Source organism: Nymphaea colorata, chromosome 12 (assembly GCF_008831285.2).
Source record: "Nymphaea colorata isolate Beijing-Zhang1983 chromosome 12, ASM883128v2, whole genome shotgun sequence".
Lineage (NCBI taxonomy): Eukaryota > Viridiplantae > Streptophyta > Magnoliopsida > Nymphaeales > Nymphaeaceae > Nymphaea > Nymphaea colorata.
Genome location: NC_045149.1, coordinates 4,098,373 through 4,117,593, shown reverse-complemented (window position 1 = coordinate 4,117,593; position 19,221 = coordinate 4,098,373). Strand labels below are relative to the sequence as shown.

Below are 19,221 nucleotides of genomic sequence, written 5' to 3'. Positions count from 1 at the left end.
ATATTACATATGGTGTTTACTTCAAATTGAATAAACCCATCTTCATTACATGTTCAGAACATAGTCAAGAAACTAGCACTTTAGTAAGAAGATCTGTCACCATATTTTTATTGTGATGTATTGAATATATACCAGATGATTCTCTATCCTCTTTAACATAGTACTTTAATTCTATATACTTACATGAAGTTGTACTCTTGTTGTTATTAAAGAAAGACACTATTGCTTCACTGTCACAAAAACCTTTAAGTGGTCTTCTTTCATGACATTTATCTAGTACATGTAGTGTTTGCTTTTTACAACTTTCATAAATGTCGAAGGCTTTCCATTGATATTTATGAAATCATTAAACTCTTGCAGATACACTATATGATTAGGTGGAATAGTAGGTTTTCTTGTTCTAGTGGATTTTCGTACAAGTAACTATACAAACTTAACATGAACATGTACCCCTTGTTCTTGCTCATCAGCATGATCTGTGCCTGGTTCATTTGCATTTAGTACATTACATTCTGAATCAATTTTTGTATTATCATAAGAGATGATGTAGTCAAATCTTTTAATATTTTGTTCAACAAGTTTATATTATGTATTCTGTAAATTGTAATTTTTTTAAATTTGATGTTTTGTAATGCATTTAACCTAATTGATCTATTTTTTAAGAATTTAGCTTTATCTGTTTCTTTAATATGAGGCAAATGAGATGAACAATGGAATATATATCATTTTGATCTTTCTGAATAACCCATGAAAAAACCACTAGTTGTTCTAAGATCAAAGAATTTTATGTGAGGGTTATATAGTTTAGCTTCAGCCAGACATACACATATGTGCATATAAGATAGGAAAAGTCTCTTACTTATCCATAACTCATACGAAGTTTCAGGTACAGCTTTAATAGGGACTTTGTTCAAAATATACACTACTATCTCAAGGGCTTCACCCCAAAGATGACATGAAGAATAGAGAAATTGAAATTCTATGATTTTATAAATCATATACAATATGATTTTTTACTATAAACATAGCCCAAGAAAACACATCCACTTCTCACATCAAACTTTCATTTAGGATTCAAGTTTGTTGCAAAACAAGAATAACAAAACACTTTTGGATGACTGTAAGATGGTTTCTTCTTCAATACTATTTCATTAGGGCTTTTTCCTTGTAACAATTCATTAGATGTTCTATTTATTAAACACATAGTAATTCAAATAAATTCTAACTAAAATTTGACGGGCAAGTAAATTTGGCATTTGAGAGCTCAAGCAACATCCAAAATATGTTTGCACTTCTATTCAACTATGTCATTCTATTGTGGCACATATGGACAGCTGTAACCTGTAAAATATTTTGTCTAGTAGAATTTGTTTCACTTCCTATGAAAAAATTGATAACCATTGTGATGTTTATTTTTGGAAACTTTAACTATGCATTTTTCTCATCATGAGAACAAGATAAAGATACCAAAAGCAATGAGCCAGAGAGTGAGAGGTAGTGGTTCTCTCTCACCGAACTTTGCATGAAAACTGAAGCTCAGCAGGACTTTAAGATATGCTAGCTTACACAGAAAACCATCAAAGGCATCATGTCATAGCAAGTCTTCCTATTTCTTGTAATTTCTTGACATAATTTTGTCTTAGATGATAGAATAACTTCCCTTCATCATCTTTTATGATGAACCAGGGGTCGGAAAGAGGATATAGAAGAACCACGTAGATCTCCCATCTTTAAATCCCTCTAGTTGGTGGATCTTATCCACTCCCATGAGCTCTTTGTAGTAAGCTGCACCCTTGCCATGAATCCATCTTTCATTTCTTCACTGCTTACTCCACCTTCCTCAACATTGGTTTCCATCTCCTCACACTTCTTGTCATCTGCATCATTAGGATTATACTCTTCTAGGGAGATAGGAACAGAGTTGCAGATGACCTTGTGGGTGATACCTATAGAAATTTTGGAAGATCATAGATAAAACTTGTGATTAAATATGAAAATAACCAAATGTGAATATACGGCTAATATTTAGAAGCTCACAATTTTTACATACTCTCGTAAACCTCTTAAAAGGTGCTCAACAACTGCAATATGCTAGAGGGTGATGCAAATGTGAATGTTGATATTGATAAACCATTTATTAACAAAGAGAGAGAGAGCTCTCTTACAAAATTGAGCTCTCTAACAAAATTGTGTAAAGCCAAGGACATGACCCAGCGGACCTGCTTGGTCTCTGCAATGGTTTCAAATGCTATCCTCTAGACGACATAGCATCATTCACTTCAAATATGTTTATCTCATTTGAACTAAAAGCAACGACAGTCATATATGCCCTTCCAATATAAATATCTTAGGTATTTCCCTTATCCTGATGACTAAGAATAAGCAAAATTTAAGGGATTCCTAAATCAAGTTTCCTTCCATCTATCATTTAAAAGGAACATAAAGGTTCAAGAATGCTTGCCATTTTTGCATGCTCTTTAAAGCTTCCATGATTTTTCTGTGTATTTTCAAGGTATCCTACAATCAAAAGAAAAGTGAAATAACATAAAAAGAAATTTACAGCAAAGAACTGATACATGGGAAAAGGAGAAAAAAAACTGCACAAAAGTATTTAGACATTTTTCCATGAAGATGGTAGATTATTCATACTTCATGATTTCATTACAACACCTTTTAACTTCAATGGCATGATAACAGCCAAAGCTTCAGCAATCAAACCACTAGGCCTACTACCAGCTTAGTTGGAGAAACATAAAGTCCACCACGACTAGAAAAGAAAGGCAAATGAACCAATAATAAAATGTTGCAGAATCACTTTTGGTGATCCATGCCATGTAGATAATCAGAGCAACAAGAAGAAACTTACATTCTTTATTTAGATGTTAATGGATGTAACGAGAAGGAGGGAATGTGTACATTAAAGGCATAGATTCGTATGTAAATATTCAAGATCGTCTTGCTTGTCAATCTTCAGGTTTCAGTTATCAGGCTTTGGGGCAAAGCATTAGATGGGTTAAACATCTCAAGCACAACAATTCAAAATCTTTAGGCACCAAAAGTCCAATTCAAGAGAACAAAAACTTCATGATTACTTAAATTCCATAATTTCAGAAACTTCAAATGCCAGGACAAGTCACTTCCAGTGCTCAACAAGAGACGGGGTTGCCTGTGTTGGGTCAGATGCACCCTAAGGTTGGAGAAATGATCACTTTGGCCCGCACTGGATACATGCCAGCAAAAGTAACTGTCCAACTACCTAATATATATATATATATAGTGAGTTAAAAAATTATTCTTAATGCATTGTTGCCGCATACATATACCAAAATCTAAAACTTCAATCATCAGGTTTTCAAATCATAAAATTGATGAAATTAATGGAGTTTGAATACTAATAATCTTTATCAGTCACTTTGAGTTCAACAAAAGTAGATTGCTCTCAATTGCAAAGTAGTTTGCCAGATCAAGCAATTTTTTGTGAGGAGGATGACTTTCTGCACGGTACTCAGCAAACTCTCGCATGTTATCTTTAAGTGTCATTCCTAAGCATTGAGAAGGATGACTTTCTGCATGGAACTCAACAAACTCTCTGAGGCCGTCTTTGAATGTCATTCCTAAGCATCTCAGACCCTTTGAACTCATCCCTAGGAACTTCAACAGTATTAATAGTCTACAACTCTATATATCCCATCTAATGGAACCAAGGGTGGAGCCAGAAATTTTTCATGAGGGAGCCCAAATTAAAGTTTCTAAATTTTGATTACGGCTGAAATATCATTTTTCAAAATTTTTACATAAAAAAATTGAAATTTTCTAGAATTTACATGTAAATTTTTAAAAAAACAATCTTGAGGTGCGGCCAAGGCCCATGCACGCCAAACTTTGCTCCGCCCCTAAGTGGAACAACTGATTGGTCAGCAAGCTGCACATGAGAACTCCACTCCAAGACATTCTCTACTGCACCCTTGAGGAAGAACTTGTATATAAGTCCAACAAACACATGCACGTAGCAAAAATCGTGCTCGTTGAAATATGAGCCACATGATGCCAACAACATCAAATCCTGCCTTCTGCTGGTCCTAAACCTTTTTTCATTAACCCAAGATTGATTCAGCTCTGCAGCCATTTTTCACATCCAAAAAGCTCGGATGGACAACCTAAAATAATATTGTTTTAATTAGTTTCAAGAACCTCAAGATATGGTTTTCTTTATAGATTGAGTGAAAGGTGATTATGAAAAGTATCCAAAAGCCTTACTTTAATATGCTTTTGAATGAATCCAGCACACAAAAGAGAGACTCTCACCTAACATCGGCAGTCTGCGGTAGCGGGTTTCGATGTGTGGACGGAAGCCTAGGGCTCGAAAGTACTAAAAGCCTATAACTTAAAAAATCAACAGTGAGAGAATGGAAGTAGGAACACTAAGAACAGAAAACGAATCTAGAGAATAGCTCACAATGCCCGCTGCTTTTGTAGAGGTAGTGAGAGTGAATTTATAATCGCTATGATAATCCTTGTAGGGAAGACCTAAAGGCAAAAAAACGCTTGATGTGCATAGGGAAAATTAAACATTGCATGCCGGCTTACTACGTTTGGCTCTATGACAGACAATGCAGCTCCATCGTGAATGGCTCTATGACAGACAATGCAGCTCCATTGTGAACCTGCATATAGCTAGATAAACTCTTGTGCAGATACTTCATGCAGTTCACAAATGGATTCTGTTCCACCATTGAGTTCATATTAAATTTCCAGCATAAGATTGAAAAAACGACAACAATTAAGGAATAGTTCTAGCTAGAGAAGAAGCAAACCTGCATATAGGACCTCACTGCATATAGAAAGAAGCATAGACACATGAATACTAGAAGAAAACAGTTGTAGCCATCACCAGCTGATTGCAAGATCAGAAAAGAGCACTAAAATGGTAATCGGTAGTAACTGTAGGCCAACAATCCATCCTTGTATGATAGAAGTTTCTGGTCTCCCTGCTGTAGTTTATAAATTCTTGATACAATATGGATGAAAGTAACAAGCACTTAAACTTTTCACTGTACATATTGCCATACCCTTACCATATGTCCACACTACAAACACGAGTGATCCCAATACCTGCAGGTGAAGCGCAAATAAATTATATATGATGAAAGTGTTAACGACTTAACACAAGAAACACAAAACTTCACAATTCAAAATGGTTCAGTATATGCTGGAAACACCAGCACATGATGTGCCCCAAGAAGATGGAACTGAAGGAAGAGGATTGGCATCTCCTAATGGCTTTTCATACCCTGACATATCACAGCTATTGCTTCCAATAGAACCTGCCTCAGGCAGAGTACCAGCTGAATCTACTGAGCTTCCAAAAATGGGATGAATATGTGATGAGCTATGAACGCCTGTAGTTTGACTTGCTGCGTTCAACTGAAAGATTGCTCTGTTTGTTGAGAAAACAAAAATGATCTGTTCTTAATCTCTCCCTGCCAAGATGTGTGAATGTCCTTGTCTAAAGATTGCTGACCAGACACGAACCCTTAGTTATGACTGAAGCATGGATCCTTCAAAAGTAAAAGAATTACCATTGCCCGAAATATCATTCATTGGTTGAGAAGATGTGCGCCCTATAACATGATGTGATTGCTGACCAGACACGAACCCCTTGTTATGACTGAAGCATGGATCTTCAAAAGTAAAAAAATTACCATCGCCTGAAATATTTCAATGGTTGAGAAGAGGTGCGCCCTATAACATGATTTGCGGAAACCAAACTAGATTCAAGGTTCTTGTCATGATAACCACCCAGATCAGAAATTGACCGTATTAATCCTTTAAATTAATAGAAATTATCATGCATGCCACGCGCACATGCATAAAAGCATGAAAATATTGCCATAATCCTGATCACTTGAGTTGGTGATGTTTTTCAAAATATTATGATTCAATTTTCTTTATCTCTTCCACTTTTAACACAATATGTTTAGAAATACGAGACAACATGTTTGTGACAATGAGAAAAATAAATATTCTATACTATAATAGAATAAAAACCAGATCCATTAAATCACATGACTACACCTATCAAGATTCCTCTGTTTCAACCTTCAAAGGGTTCAAATATGAGGTTAACTAAACCCTTTGCTGACATTTTTCCGCGGCCACAAATTTAGATTTGCTTAGTACAATGAACTGGCAAGAGAACGATCAGAATGCTAACAAGAGAAACAATGCGCCTAGAAATCTCAGCAATGATTCCATCCACATCATGAAACCAAAGACAAAACCCAATTGCTAACAACTAAAAGAGAAAGGGAACAAGCAGTCAAGAATTGGCTACAATTGAAGGATCCTTTGGTTGCGAGTGACCCCTATCAAATTGATGACCAGAAGTACATAGAAGCCTGAGGAAGTTGTGACAACTTATCACGTCTGCAAATGAATAAATCTCCACTTGGGAGACAGAAATAAATTGGAGTAGTGATGCAGCCACAAATTAATCGCAGGAAAAAATTTGATTCATGAGTTCTGATGAGAGAGAGATAAACAGGGAGATTTCAAAAAGAAAAAAAAAAAGGGTCCTGCTGGAGTAGCGATGCAGCCGCAAAGATGGGCTGCTCAAGCAGACCGAGAGAGAGGTGGGTGAGTAGCAGCCTTTACAACTGAGGCAGCACCTGCGGACCAGAAGCATAGTCCCATTGGAAGACGAGCAACACCGAATTGAATGAGGGATGAAATCGAAGGAGCAGCAGGGTCGTGTGGCCAGCCTCGTCGGAGAAGAATGGTTTTGGCAAGAACAGTGATTTTTTTGTGCGAGCTTCATGTGCGGTGCATAGATAATTGAAGAGCTTGGGATGGATACGAAAAATAGACCCGTTTGAGTTCCAGTGGTGAAGAGAAGGGAAAGCCGACACATGGTCTTCCATGTGTCGGCAACCGTGTGTCGTTGATGGGCATATTGTATGTAGTGAATTATCTAAGTGGATTGAAAGAAACATGTAAAAAAAAAAAAAAAAGCTTCCAATTGAAAGGAACAGCAAAACCTTCCCTTAGATGACGATTGTATGATCATGCAGCTTCAAAATATCAACCACACAATCCCCTGTTCATGTCGGTATGCATCAAGCAAGCCCTTGAAATCGGCACTAACTGTTTTCCAAATCAACTTGTACAAAGAAAAATAATAAACCAAAGATTAAATGAGGGAGAGATCGTCAGTGCTGAAACAAAGAGAAATCTACATAAAAACAATACAATGATTTCTTTTGAAATAATATAACTAACAAGACAACTTTGCCCACAAACACAATTCTAGCTTCATCCAAAACTCGTTGAATCTTCAACAACTTGTCAGCTTCCGTGGGGTCCTGACAAGTGCATTATAAATATCATACACCGCAAGAATAAAGGTAAACTTGACATTCATAGAACTAGGCCACACAGCATGATGAAAAGCAAATTGATGACTTCATATGTAAGACAACATAGACATACCTTAAACTTGCAGCGAAGAAATAGTCTCAACCAGAAAATTTAGTCATTGAGAATGTCTAGCAGCCTGAAAACGGTCATGTCATTCCACCAAACACTTCTGCAACACACTTGCATAATCATGTACACAGCAATAGATATAACGAAATACTAATGATGCACCAAACATAGAATGCACTACGAACAGGCAACGGTCCATCTTACGAGGTTCTACGATTAGCATCAAGCATTTTTGACTTTCTCATTTTCTTATCGTGGACCAGAACCCAGTTGTGAACCCTCAGCCTGCAATTTGGACTCCGCGGCCAGGAAGTTCGAAAATTACTGTAGTGAAAGTTTCACAATAGGGGCCTATAGTTTTTGTTAAATTCCGCAAGAGGCACTCAACCTTTTCAAATTTTTTGGCAAGATCTATAGCTGCAACCAAAGGGAGGGGTAGTCTTGTCTGTAAGCTTTAGAATTTAATGTTGAGAAAACTCTGTCAACTTGAACGAAATAACTTTCGATTTTTTTTTTTTTGGAGAAATGCGAACACTTTTTCTTTTTTTGTTTTTTATTCAATGATTGATAGTTAAAAATATGGTTCATATGGAAAATTTTGGAACACGAGAGGTTTTGGTAATACTATCGAAAGAAGAGCCCCTAATAGAAATGCCTGAAACCATTTTCCTACCATTTCCGTCTCTAGATCTTCGGTGGGTTTGCGGTATTTTTTTGGGTGGTGGTTCTGTCCACTGCACTCCAAAACCGAATTGCTACTTCATTTGAAAGCTCTTCTCCTTCTTACTTCCTTCTGCTCCTACTCCTACTCTTTTTCTTCCTCCCCACTTTATAAAGAAACAAGGAGCAAAGGCGAAGTTTCAGAAATAGAGGATAAAAAATCCCTAATTCCACCTTCATTCTTCTCTCTCTCTCTCTCTCTCTTTCTCAGCGGGCTTATGGATTCTTCGGAAGAGGAGGAGGAGAAGAAGGGCCAGACTAGGTCAATTTGGCGAAGAGAGTGAAAGGGGGGAGTGGAAGAGTGGAATATGAAGTTGCAGCAGTTCTTGGTCTGGCGGCGGACGAATAGTTTCCGAAGCGTACTGTCTGAGGGTGAGGGAGATGGCACCATGAAGTCGCCGGTGGGGCATTTCTGGCTCGTCCCCCACGGCCTCTGCTGTATCATCAGCTTGGGTTTCACTTCTCCAGGCTCAACTCGGGGAAAAGAAACCAGACCGCTGCAAAAAATTTGGAAATGCCGCTTGGGTTTCGCTTCTCCAGGCTCTACTCGACGAAGAGAAACCCAACCGCTGCAAAAGTTTGCTAACAGCCAGCCACCGGTGACAACGCCCCAATCATTCGTGTATTGAGGGCTGCTGATGGATGTGCACGCGGCCGAAAAATGAAAACTAACGATGGAAAATGGTGGCCGAAAAAGGAACAGAGAAATATCGTGTGAAACTGGGAAAAATTCACGCAAAGGGTACTAGGGGCTATTCATATAGTATGCTTCGGCAATGAATCCTAAATGGTGGATTAATAGTAGAAGCTATAGCAACTGCAACCATTTTTCCTTACTAAGTTGTATAATCAGCTCCGCAAGCAACCAATACTTTTTCATTACTATTTCTATCACTTTTGACAACCAAATATTTTGTTGCTGAACACGGGTATGTTGTAGAAGCTAATATCGAAAATTATCTTTCATTGCTGATCTTATGACACTATAAGCCATCTACAATGCATCTTTCCTTTCGTAGTGAAGGCCAAACAAATAGTGACAAATTTCAATGTAACTTCCAAAATGAATCTATCTCCTAAAGATTGTCTAAATGTATCAAAACAACAATGAATGAAGAACGCGTCTAGCCTAAAGCCTGAAAGCTTAGGCCACGGATGTAGGTCCCTCAATTAAATTGAATGCGTGATTAGAGGGTGAAAGTGGCGTCTGAACTTTCGTTGTATGCATTTGACATTGTGCCTTCTTTTTCTAATGAAGTTATTCTAAATCTACAATGGAGGGCTTAGGTAAGTTATCCCTAGGGAAACAATCATATTATGTTGCGCTCTATTACCTATCGTGAAAGTAAGTTTTTATTTTTGAATGATTCTAAGGTACCATATGAATTTGAATCTAAACAGCCCTTGGCAACTATATAAAGCATTAGATAGAGATGGATGAATTCCTACAGAGATAGTTGTCCTCCACTAAGGGCAGCCTACGCTTGTATAAGACGCCTACAGGGATATCAACTTTCGAAATCATGCCTTGGAAGCTCAAGTCCTAATGTACCCATATAGTGATGTTAGAATATTATGGAATAAAAGGGAAGATGTCATGTATGGATAAAGCTGAGCATGCAAGGATTAGTAGCTAATGTGTGTGTGGTAAGAGTTGGGCCCATACCCATTCAGGAGGATCCGTTCACATTGAGTTTTAGCTACTATTGTAGAGAGTCAAATGTGAGGTTTGACCATTAACGTTTAAATTTGTCCATATTTTGCACTGAAAAGTTAAACTTTTATATGGGCGTTCATTAGAAGGACGGTGTGTCTTTTTCTTTTGGGGGTGCCTTTACATGGTGGCAGGTGAGCATCTTCTGTTATTAAGAGAGCAAAGAGGTCATTCTTGCAGGTTAAGAGAGTTGATTTCTCAAGTTTCAATGTTTGATAAGATAAATAAAAAAGAGTGCAGCTGGATATTTCTGACACGTATACTGTGGTAAACGACACTTTACACTTTCTATACGTAAAAGATAATTTGACCCTAAAAAGTTGCCTTTATAACTCAAACAATTACTTTTATTTAAGTGGCTGTTTCAATATTTGATTGTCAGCATAAGTTACCCTGTATAGGAACAATGAATTAATTCAACTAGCAGTATCATTAATTAGTGATTGGTTTTACCACACTCTCCGATTTCAATAAGGTTCATTTGTTTTATCTATAACTTATCTTATTGATGTGATCTTTATATTCACAACCACATACAAATATTAAAAACCATCCTTCTGAAATGTCTATACATGTGTGCATTATCAGTGGGCGTATCCGGGGTCGGAATCAAGGGGGAGGGTGGGCCATATGGGCCTTGCCCCACTTCAATTTTTTTTTAATTTACATGTAAATTTTAAAAAAATTATTTGTCATATATAAAAATTTTGAAAAATGATATTTTGATCCATAAACTTTAATTCAGCTCTCCTCATAAAAAAATTATGGCTCCGCCCTTAAGTGTATCAGATTTTGACCCCAAAATTTATGGCTCTGCCCCTAGGTGTATCAGACCTTGACCCCAACTAGTATGTGAGTGTTTCCTAGACTATTACCATGATGGTCACAGTAGGTTTCCATAAGCCATTGGATGGAAATAATCCTATGGGCGCCATAGGATCTTTCTGATTTGCAAAATAAACAAAACAAAGTGCACACTTTTTCAACCTTTATACATTTTTCATTCCTAAAATTACGACTTCACTTTTCCCTTCTTGTGCGTCGCGGATCTCTCTGTTTGAAATTCATCAAAGTGAAGCTCTTTGAATTCCATCGTGCAGCTTTGGGAGTGCTTAGTGTCTCATCAACCAACAAGCAAGTTGCACAGTTCTTGTGCTTAATCGATGCTGCGTCCTATAAGTACTTTTTCTTTCTTTTTTAATTGTCATCAGTCGCATCTAGGTGGAGCAGAAGCCGCATAATTAGCACTGTTTGACCAGTTGATTATTTTACTTTATTTGAGTGCTGGAATGAGCTTGCCCCATGGTGGGGCTAATGTCTTGAGCTATTGCTGCTTCAAAGGGCATTGCATATATCTATAATTTTTTTTAGCTCCCAAATGGTCATGGAAGCCAGATCCTGCATTTCCGCAACGGTGAAACTGGATGATAAACCAGCTTGATTTGAGAAATTAAAATTTGTATCAGAAAAACCTGATTAATTAGCAGAAAGCATTTACAATTAAACTTCATGCAATCTATACATTTATTACAAGATATGAAGTCATATGACTACTGTGCAATCTTCTTTATATATATATGTGCGTATGTGAACGAGCCTTGACTTTTCTGTGTCTTCTTGTTTGATCAAGCTCTAAAGCCACTCCATAAAGTAATCAAGTAGTCAAAATAATTTGGTTACAAGTTTCCTTGGATATTTATTTAATTACCTTAATACTCCAAAATGGTTTTATTTCATATCTGACGATTGGTTGTTGAAATCTTTGCATGCCTAATTGATTTTATACTATATATATATATATATATATATATATATATATGAAATGAAGTTCACTCACTTAATGACAAAGAATAAGATTTCTACGAGTCCACATATTCATCTTCAAAGTCCAAATTTATTAAAAAACAGCTATTTACCCTGTTTTTAGCAAACAACTTCTAAACTTAAAAAATTATTTTGGTTTCTATCCAAAACAGCGATCATATGTCATGCTTTACAAGGCACAAAAAATTGCCAAATCTATTTGCGTGATCAAAAGATATGATCCAATAAATTGTGTGCTACTCGATGTGATAGTTTCACCGGTATAGATTGCTAGACCACAGTGCTCTAGCAGAGTAGCAGTGGTGTTAGAATACATCTGTAGTGATTACGGGCGTTACTGCATAGTTTATGGGTTATATTTCTGCAGGATGACCACCTCTTCCCGTACCGCACTGTGCAAAAATTCATAAAATTTTATACCAAAGCAAAATATAACAATAAAATATGAAAAATGAGTTCCTGTATATGCTTTGATCGAGATCGAGTTCCGTGAACAACCCTGTGCAGGCAACATAAATACACTCCTCCAAAAAATGAGAGATGGTTGTGGTATTTTAGAAATTATAATGCATTGCTTTTTTTAGTTTTTTACTTTTTACAATCTCTTGTTTGTCCTTTTCAAAACGTTCGTTTTTTTTTCACTTGATGAAAGGTACTTTGGTCATTACACACCCCCGCTTCAGTTTTGATCCTTAACAACAAACTTACTTGAAACTTATATTGATATAACATAGATTAAACAAGAGAAAGCATGCACAAACTTTTACATGAAAATCGTTTTTTAGAAGAAGAAGGAAAATCGTTTGGGATATCACAACAAAACTACTATGTGAAAACTTACTAAAACACACACATTACATACGAATTACTCCACTAAAAATTTTGAAATCCAATTTGATTGCAGTATTCGATGTCGTACATACGTTCTTGTTTTGCACCTTAATAAAGAAAGTACCTAACTAGTAGGCCAACGTCCATTGTCGGATGGGTAAAATTAAATTTTGAGATGCCAAAAGTGTCACAAATAGTGCACTCCACAACGGGAAATCATTGGCTACGATTTCTAGCCATAGAATGCACCATTTATGACAATTTTTTGGTGTTGCAATTTTTTAAAAAAAAAAAATCCATCTGAAAATAGACGTTGGCATGCTGATTTTAGTTAGCTATCTTCGTGGTTAGGTGGTTATTTTGTTTATAAATTGTGCTGCTAAAAGCTATTGCAGTTGCATTTGCAACCGATAATTGTCTAGTCATGGTTTTCAATGACAAAATATCCTTTGCAATGATTTTTAGCAACACAAAATAAAAAAATAACCATCCGGTCTTTATATATACATAAAGGGAGGAAGACAGAGATATTGAAATCACCCAGCTACCTACGTGGTCAGATGGTTATTTTTTTTATAAATTTGTGCCCGCTAAAATCCATCGCAGAAATGTGTGTTTGTGATGACCAATTGAGTAGTCATAATTTTGAACGATAGAATACACAGTACAATGGTTTTTAAAAAATACAAAACAAAAAAATAACCATAGGCTCATAAAGGTAGTTGGCTCATTTTACTAAACAAAATATTTTAAACAAAATACAAACGTCTTAATATATTTATAATAATTATTTTGATATAAAACATGTTTGGATTCAAATTGTTTTTATGAAATAAGTGGATTTTTTATTATCAAAATGCTAGTACTATGAGGCCGTTCATTTTTTTATTATAAAAACACTATTTAAGTTTAACAATTAAACTGCATAATATATATTTTGCATCAACCTATTCTTAAGAGTATGGTTAAACTCCAAAAAAAAAAAACAGTTTAAACATCAAAATTAAAGCGGCTAGTTCATCCCTGACCAAACCGTAACCGTCTGATTTTATCAACTCAAATAAAACTAATGGTTTAAGCAGAAATGCATGCTAGATCTCCTCAATGTGTACTCAAAAAGAGGGTGGGCACGTGCCTACCCACTCATAAATATCGATGCGCCACTGTCTTAAGTTGGGATGATCAAAATCGTAAGAAAGGACCACTGGCTATGATATTAGGTACTAAACATGCAGAAGGTGACCAAAGCACTTCTTCTAAATAATGTTACCCTCTCGCATAAGCCGTCACTGGGCACCCACCTCTCTGGCCCGCTTCCACCCCATCCTTTCCTTGGTATGACTCACAGCTCCGTCAGTTGCCGGGAAAACCAGACGTGCTGGACAGCTCGGCCACTAAATAACTATTTCTTAATGCGAAGAGAGTGCTTAATCGGGGCCACATTTTGGGCCTTTTGTCTTTCAGGAAAAGCCCCGAGTTCTGACGCTCGCTAGAGGGAACACTATATAAGAAGGCGATTGGTTTCTGTTACAGCACCATCAAAAAGCAGCCTGTGCTTCCCAAAGTACTACTCCTTTGAACTCCCTCAATCAATTTCGATCCCCCTCGTTGGTTGCTATCAACCACGAGGGTTGTCCACGAAGGGTTACTGTTTTAACATCTCCCCGCTACAGTAAGAGAAGCTGGCGCATTGTTTAATCCAAATCCACGACGTTGGCGCCCTTACTTGTAGCGCCACCTAGGCAAATTACCGCATGCAGTTTGCCAGTCTTCTATTCTTATCTCCATTAGCAGTTCTTTCTTGAGTATAACTACGTGATCTTTCCTAGCGATCCAGCTACGTACGGGCCTCGCCTTTGTGAAGGCTTTCGACTACTGTTCGAATAAGCAAGAGACTAGTGGTCAAGCAAGATGGGGATGATGAAGAAGTTCAAGGCACACCTGTTGATGGTGGTGACGCAGACGGGCTTCTCTTTCCTCTACTTCATTACTCAGGCAGCTTTCGGCAATGGGTTGAATCCTTTTGTCTACGTCACCTACAGGCTTCTTGCCGCCGGTTTGTCTATGCTGCCGTTTGCCTATTTCCTGGAGAGGTACTTGTCTTCATGCTTAATTTTCCATAGCTTGATTCGTTTATCAAAGCCTTCATGTTGTCATTTTCTTTTTTTCTTGTGACATATATGCTTGTTTTGTGTTAATCATGTACATGTTCTGCTTGTTGCTTTTTTACAGGAAAATGCAGCCGAAGTTGACAATACTACTATTCTTGGAGATATTTGTGCTCTCACTTCTTGGGTACTAAGACGAGTTAATTTGTGAGATCAACTTTGGTTTGTCTTTTTTATTTCCTTTTTTCTGAAAAATTGTTCTCTTATAATTCGACAGGGGGAGTTTGACGTTGAATTTGTACTTTGCAAGCCTCCAATACACTTCTCCCACGTTTGTTGCTTCCATGATCAACACTATTGCTTCTATCACCTTCGTAGTCGCAGTAATGATTGGGTAAGGAGAAAATATTTTTCTTTGAACCATGCAGCAGTTTTTTCAACAAAAAATAAACCAATTAATTCTTTCATAAAAGTCTATATGCATATGATGCTTCAGATATGAATAAAGAAAACATCCTTTCTTTATCAAACTATAAATATCTTTAACTACTTTGTCTTTTCAAAGTAAAATCAAAACACCATCCTTAAATCTCTTTAATTTCTTTATGGGAGTACCTTAATACATTTTCTACTTTTCTTGATTAAAATATTCGTTACACGTTATACGTGCCTGTGTGCATCTGTGCTTGTCTATCTTTGTGTACATGTACGTTTGTGAAATTCACAGTGCGATCCTCGGCGAAACCGCATAGAGACTGGTAGAAGCTTCCATCTAGAAATACATCCCTGTAAGCTATAGCTACAGAAGCATGCAGCTGGCCACTTGCTTAATTTATTCTAAATAGACCTGACTTTGGCAGACGACTAGTACCAGAATAATACAGCTCAATCATATCATTTAAAGTATGAATCATATAGCTTTTCGTACTCATTATGACTTAAAAAGGTTTATTTCCACTTTTGCAAAATAGAAACTAAAACATATTATCATTGATGTTTGATTTATTCTGACTGACTTATATGAAATACAATTATTAATGAGAAACAGGAGCAGCGTATGTAGGACCCCATCTAGCAATTGTGAGCAAATTAAAGTTAAGTCCTTTACAAATAAATTTTGGAATAATCCGATGCCTTTCTATAATAAAATTCACAACAAAAAGTTATACCATAAGTGGAAGACAGAATATATATGAAACATTGCAGAAGCTAAGACTTCCAGTAAATGATAGAACTTCTGAACTTGTACTTCCGGTTCTGTGCCTCATCTAATTCAGAGCAGAGTATGAGAAGCATCTATATATAAAATATATATATATATATATATATATATATATATACACATATACCTAAAAGTATTCAGGATTTGCTTACTTGGTTGCCTTGTCGGTGTACTGCATATGCATAATTAAGAATGGAGAAACTGAATGTAAGAAGCAAAAGAGGGGCAGCGAAGGTGGTGGGCACGATAGTATCGTTAGGAGGAGCCCTGATAATGTCCATGTACAAAGGCCCTGACTTCAAGAGGCCCTGGGGAGCTTTGATTTCTATCCATGGTGGCACCGTCCATGAGGACTGGGTGAAGGGCTCTATCCTCTGCATCACAAGCTGCTTCACTTGGGCCATGTGGTATGTCATGCAGGTATCAGATCCACAACTCATCTGTCTTCAATACGATCTCTACAACTGTTAGTGTACGTATATCACAGTTACTGGTTTCATGTTACCCAAGTTAGCTTTCCATTGGAGACTCTCTGATCTCCCTCTCTCTCCCCCCATCTATAACAAGCGGGCACAGGCTCAAGCATCAACAAGTTAGTACTTACTCTTAGTTCGTCACTGAGCTTGGCTTCTCTGTTTTGCATGGGGACACAACAGGCCAGCACGCTGAAGCGATATCCTGCACAGATCTCATTGACCACATGGATGTCCTTCATTGGAGCAGCTCAGTCTGCTATCTTCACGGCTTTCGTGGAGCGCAAACCGGAGGCTTGGGCCCTTCGTTTTGACGTCAGCTTCTGGAGCATCATTTACTCTGTGAGCCTTCATGATTCTATATCGCAACATCCATTTCACTGCTTCTAATTACTTTTAGCATCTGATAACTAGCTAGAGACGTTAGTATCGCTACCTTTAATTACTCTATTGAGTGACTGCCGACTCTGTGCTGATAAAAAATGTTCAACTGCAGGGGGCCATAGGTTCAGGCATGCTGGTCTACACGCAGCTCTGGTGTTCCGAGCAGAAGGGTCCGGTTTTCGTGACCATGTTCAACCCTCTCTGCACCATCTTAGTGGCGTTAATAGCGTATGCAGTTGTTGGCCAGGACCTGTATGTTGGAAGGTACATACTAGGAAGCTAGATCTCACAAATTAATCTTACCCGCAACCGACTACATCAGCTGCCATGTTTCTTCATAATCTCATATATATACTTTGTTCACTCTGACGATCTAAGGGCTCATGATTTTGTCGAGGCTTAAACCCCCCAAAAAAATAAATCAACTTTATTTCGTCCGGTTAATTTCACAAGGCATCCTAAAGCATTTAGCAACATTTTACCCACTTTTACCAGTCTCACCAAAAATATATGAGTCTTTATATAGGGGATCTCGCAGTTGGAAAGTTGAACTTTTGACTACAATGTGCTGAGTAAAACGAGATCGAGTTGCATGCATAAATATGCAACGAAGGAAAAAAAGAAAGAAAAAGGAAACGATTGGGCTATTTTAGAACTTTTTTTTATAAAAAAAATACTTTTTGGATTTTGAACTTTTTCATATTCCTTTCTTTGTCCTGGTAAAAAAAGCTCTCCTTGTTATTTATTCAGGGCTAGGTTGGTCATTATACACCCCTATATGGGGATGCACACAGAACCAGTTTAGACAAGGGCGGAGCTAGAAAGTTTCTTAAGAGGCCGAATGGTATTTTAAAAATTTGTAGAGGGGCCGAACAATATTTTTCAAAATGTTTACATGGAACAAATTAAAAATTTTCAAAACCACCCCCCCCCCCCCCAACCAAATATTACCTGTTTGGTGCGTTCGTCCAACCTCATGCACGATGTTTGAGCAAGTGGACAAAAAATAGTTGTCGCAAACCATTTCCAACGGAAAAGGTATTCCCTCTTGTAATGGTGCAGCTCAAAGTTCAAGTTATGAACACTTAATCTATGAATTGCAGTCTTTCAAAACAAGGGAAAGAGAAAAGTATGCATAACTGTGTTCAATCCATCTTGTATACCTATTTTAATTAAGACGACTGATATATATATATATATATATATGGCTGTTAGATCTAGTTATATCCTGTATATTGGATAAGATTAAAATGTTTGTGGGGACCTCGCCCATTTTATTTATATATGGCTGCTAGACATAGTTATATCCTGTAATGTTTGTGGGGACCTCGCTCATTTTATTTGTTAGTTGATGCCCTGACCTGTTATGGAGTGGGATTGGATAAAGGTTCGGTAAACAATGCGCATGGATAAAAGTTGCAATAAACCAGGACTGTCAGACGTATATTTATATCTGTGTGTGTGTGTGTGTTAAAATTTTAGCAACTAACAGTGGGTTAATAATTGTTCTAGTGTTTTGGGAGCAATCGTTGTGATTGTGGGCCTTTACTTGGTACTCTGGGGGAAGGACAAAGATCAAGTGGATGTCAAGGATGGAGAGTTTCTGCCTCAGTTCGACAAGGTGTTTGCATCAGACATGAAGGGCCAAACCAAAACCCAACAGTTGGAACAGGAGAAGAACTCCAAGGAATGGGCAGAGATATAGAATTTGTGCATGCACGATTTTGCCAAATAAGAAATAAGCTCAAGAACTTTGTCTTCTTGGCACGGGCTCTTATAAGATGTTGTAAGATGTGTGTGTGTGTGTTTCTTCCCTTGGTTTTGATGTCTCTGCCGCATAACGTACCTGATACACTATGGACGTGTAAGAATGGATTTTATAATTTATTCAAACGCAATCTGTTTGCCTATACTTTAATGACTTCCTATTCTACATATTCCATTTTTTTATTCCCTTAGCTTTTTTGTTAGTCCATGCAAGGAAAGCAACAGCAGCACTGGTGGTCAAGGGTGGTCACTGTCTTATGTCTCCAATAAGTGATTGAGTCTGTTCAATATTTGTGATCTCAACAAAAAAAAAAAGAAAAAAAGAATGTTTGGGGGCCACAGAAATGTTGGTCTGAAACACGTAATTAGTATAAATTAATTAATCGGATTGATAATGAACCTTTTACAAACCACAACGCGCTCAAGTTTTAGTGATGTAATAGAAACATGCACTAGTTTTGGATTCCCTTATCATTTAGCTGCGTCTGTTTCTCATGTAGTACTTTAATTTGGCTGTTAAATGAAATAAATTTATAGGTCAGAACGAGAATTAGGAGAGAGAACAATCATGTGTGTTATCTCTGTTGCTAAATATTGTTCTCACGAATATATAGAATCTGACGAGACATACATGCTGTACAAGAAAGATAAGATAGGAAGTCCTAAATTTTAGCACAACTCCATCCTCTTTTC

General features: G+C 37.2%; 1 protein-coding gene across 1 annotated transcript; it reads left to right on the top strand.

Annotated features, from left to right (window-relative positions):
* Positions 1-14,126: 14,126 nt before the first annotated feature.
* Positions 14,127-18,630, top strand: LOC116266124 (WAT1-related protein At2g39510-like). Its single transcript, XM_031647226.1, has 7 exons — positions 14,127-14,667; positions 14,807-14,869; positions 14,960-15,076; positions 16,096-16,324; positions 16,561-16,719; positions 16,874-17,025; positions 18,274-18,630. The coding sequence occupies exons 1-7, from the start codon at positions 14,486-14,488 to the stop codon at positions 18,464-18,466; spliced, it is 1,095 nt and encodes a 364-aa protein (XP_031503086.1). The 5' UTR covers positions 14,127-14,485; the 3' UTR covers positions 18,467-18,630.
* Positions 18,631-19,221: the final 591 nt, after the last annotated feature.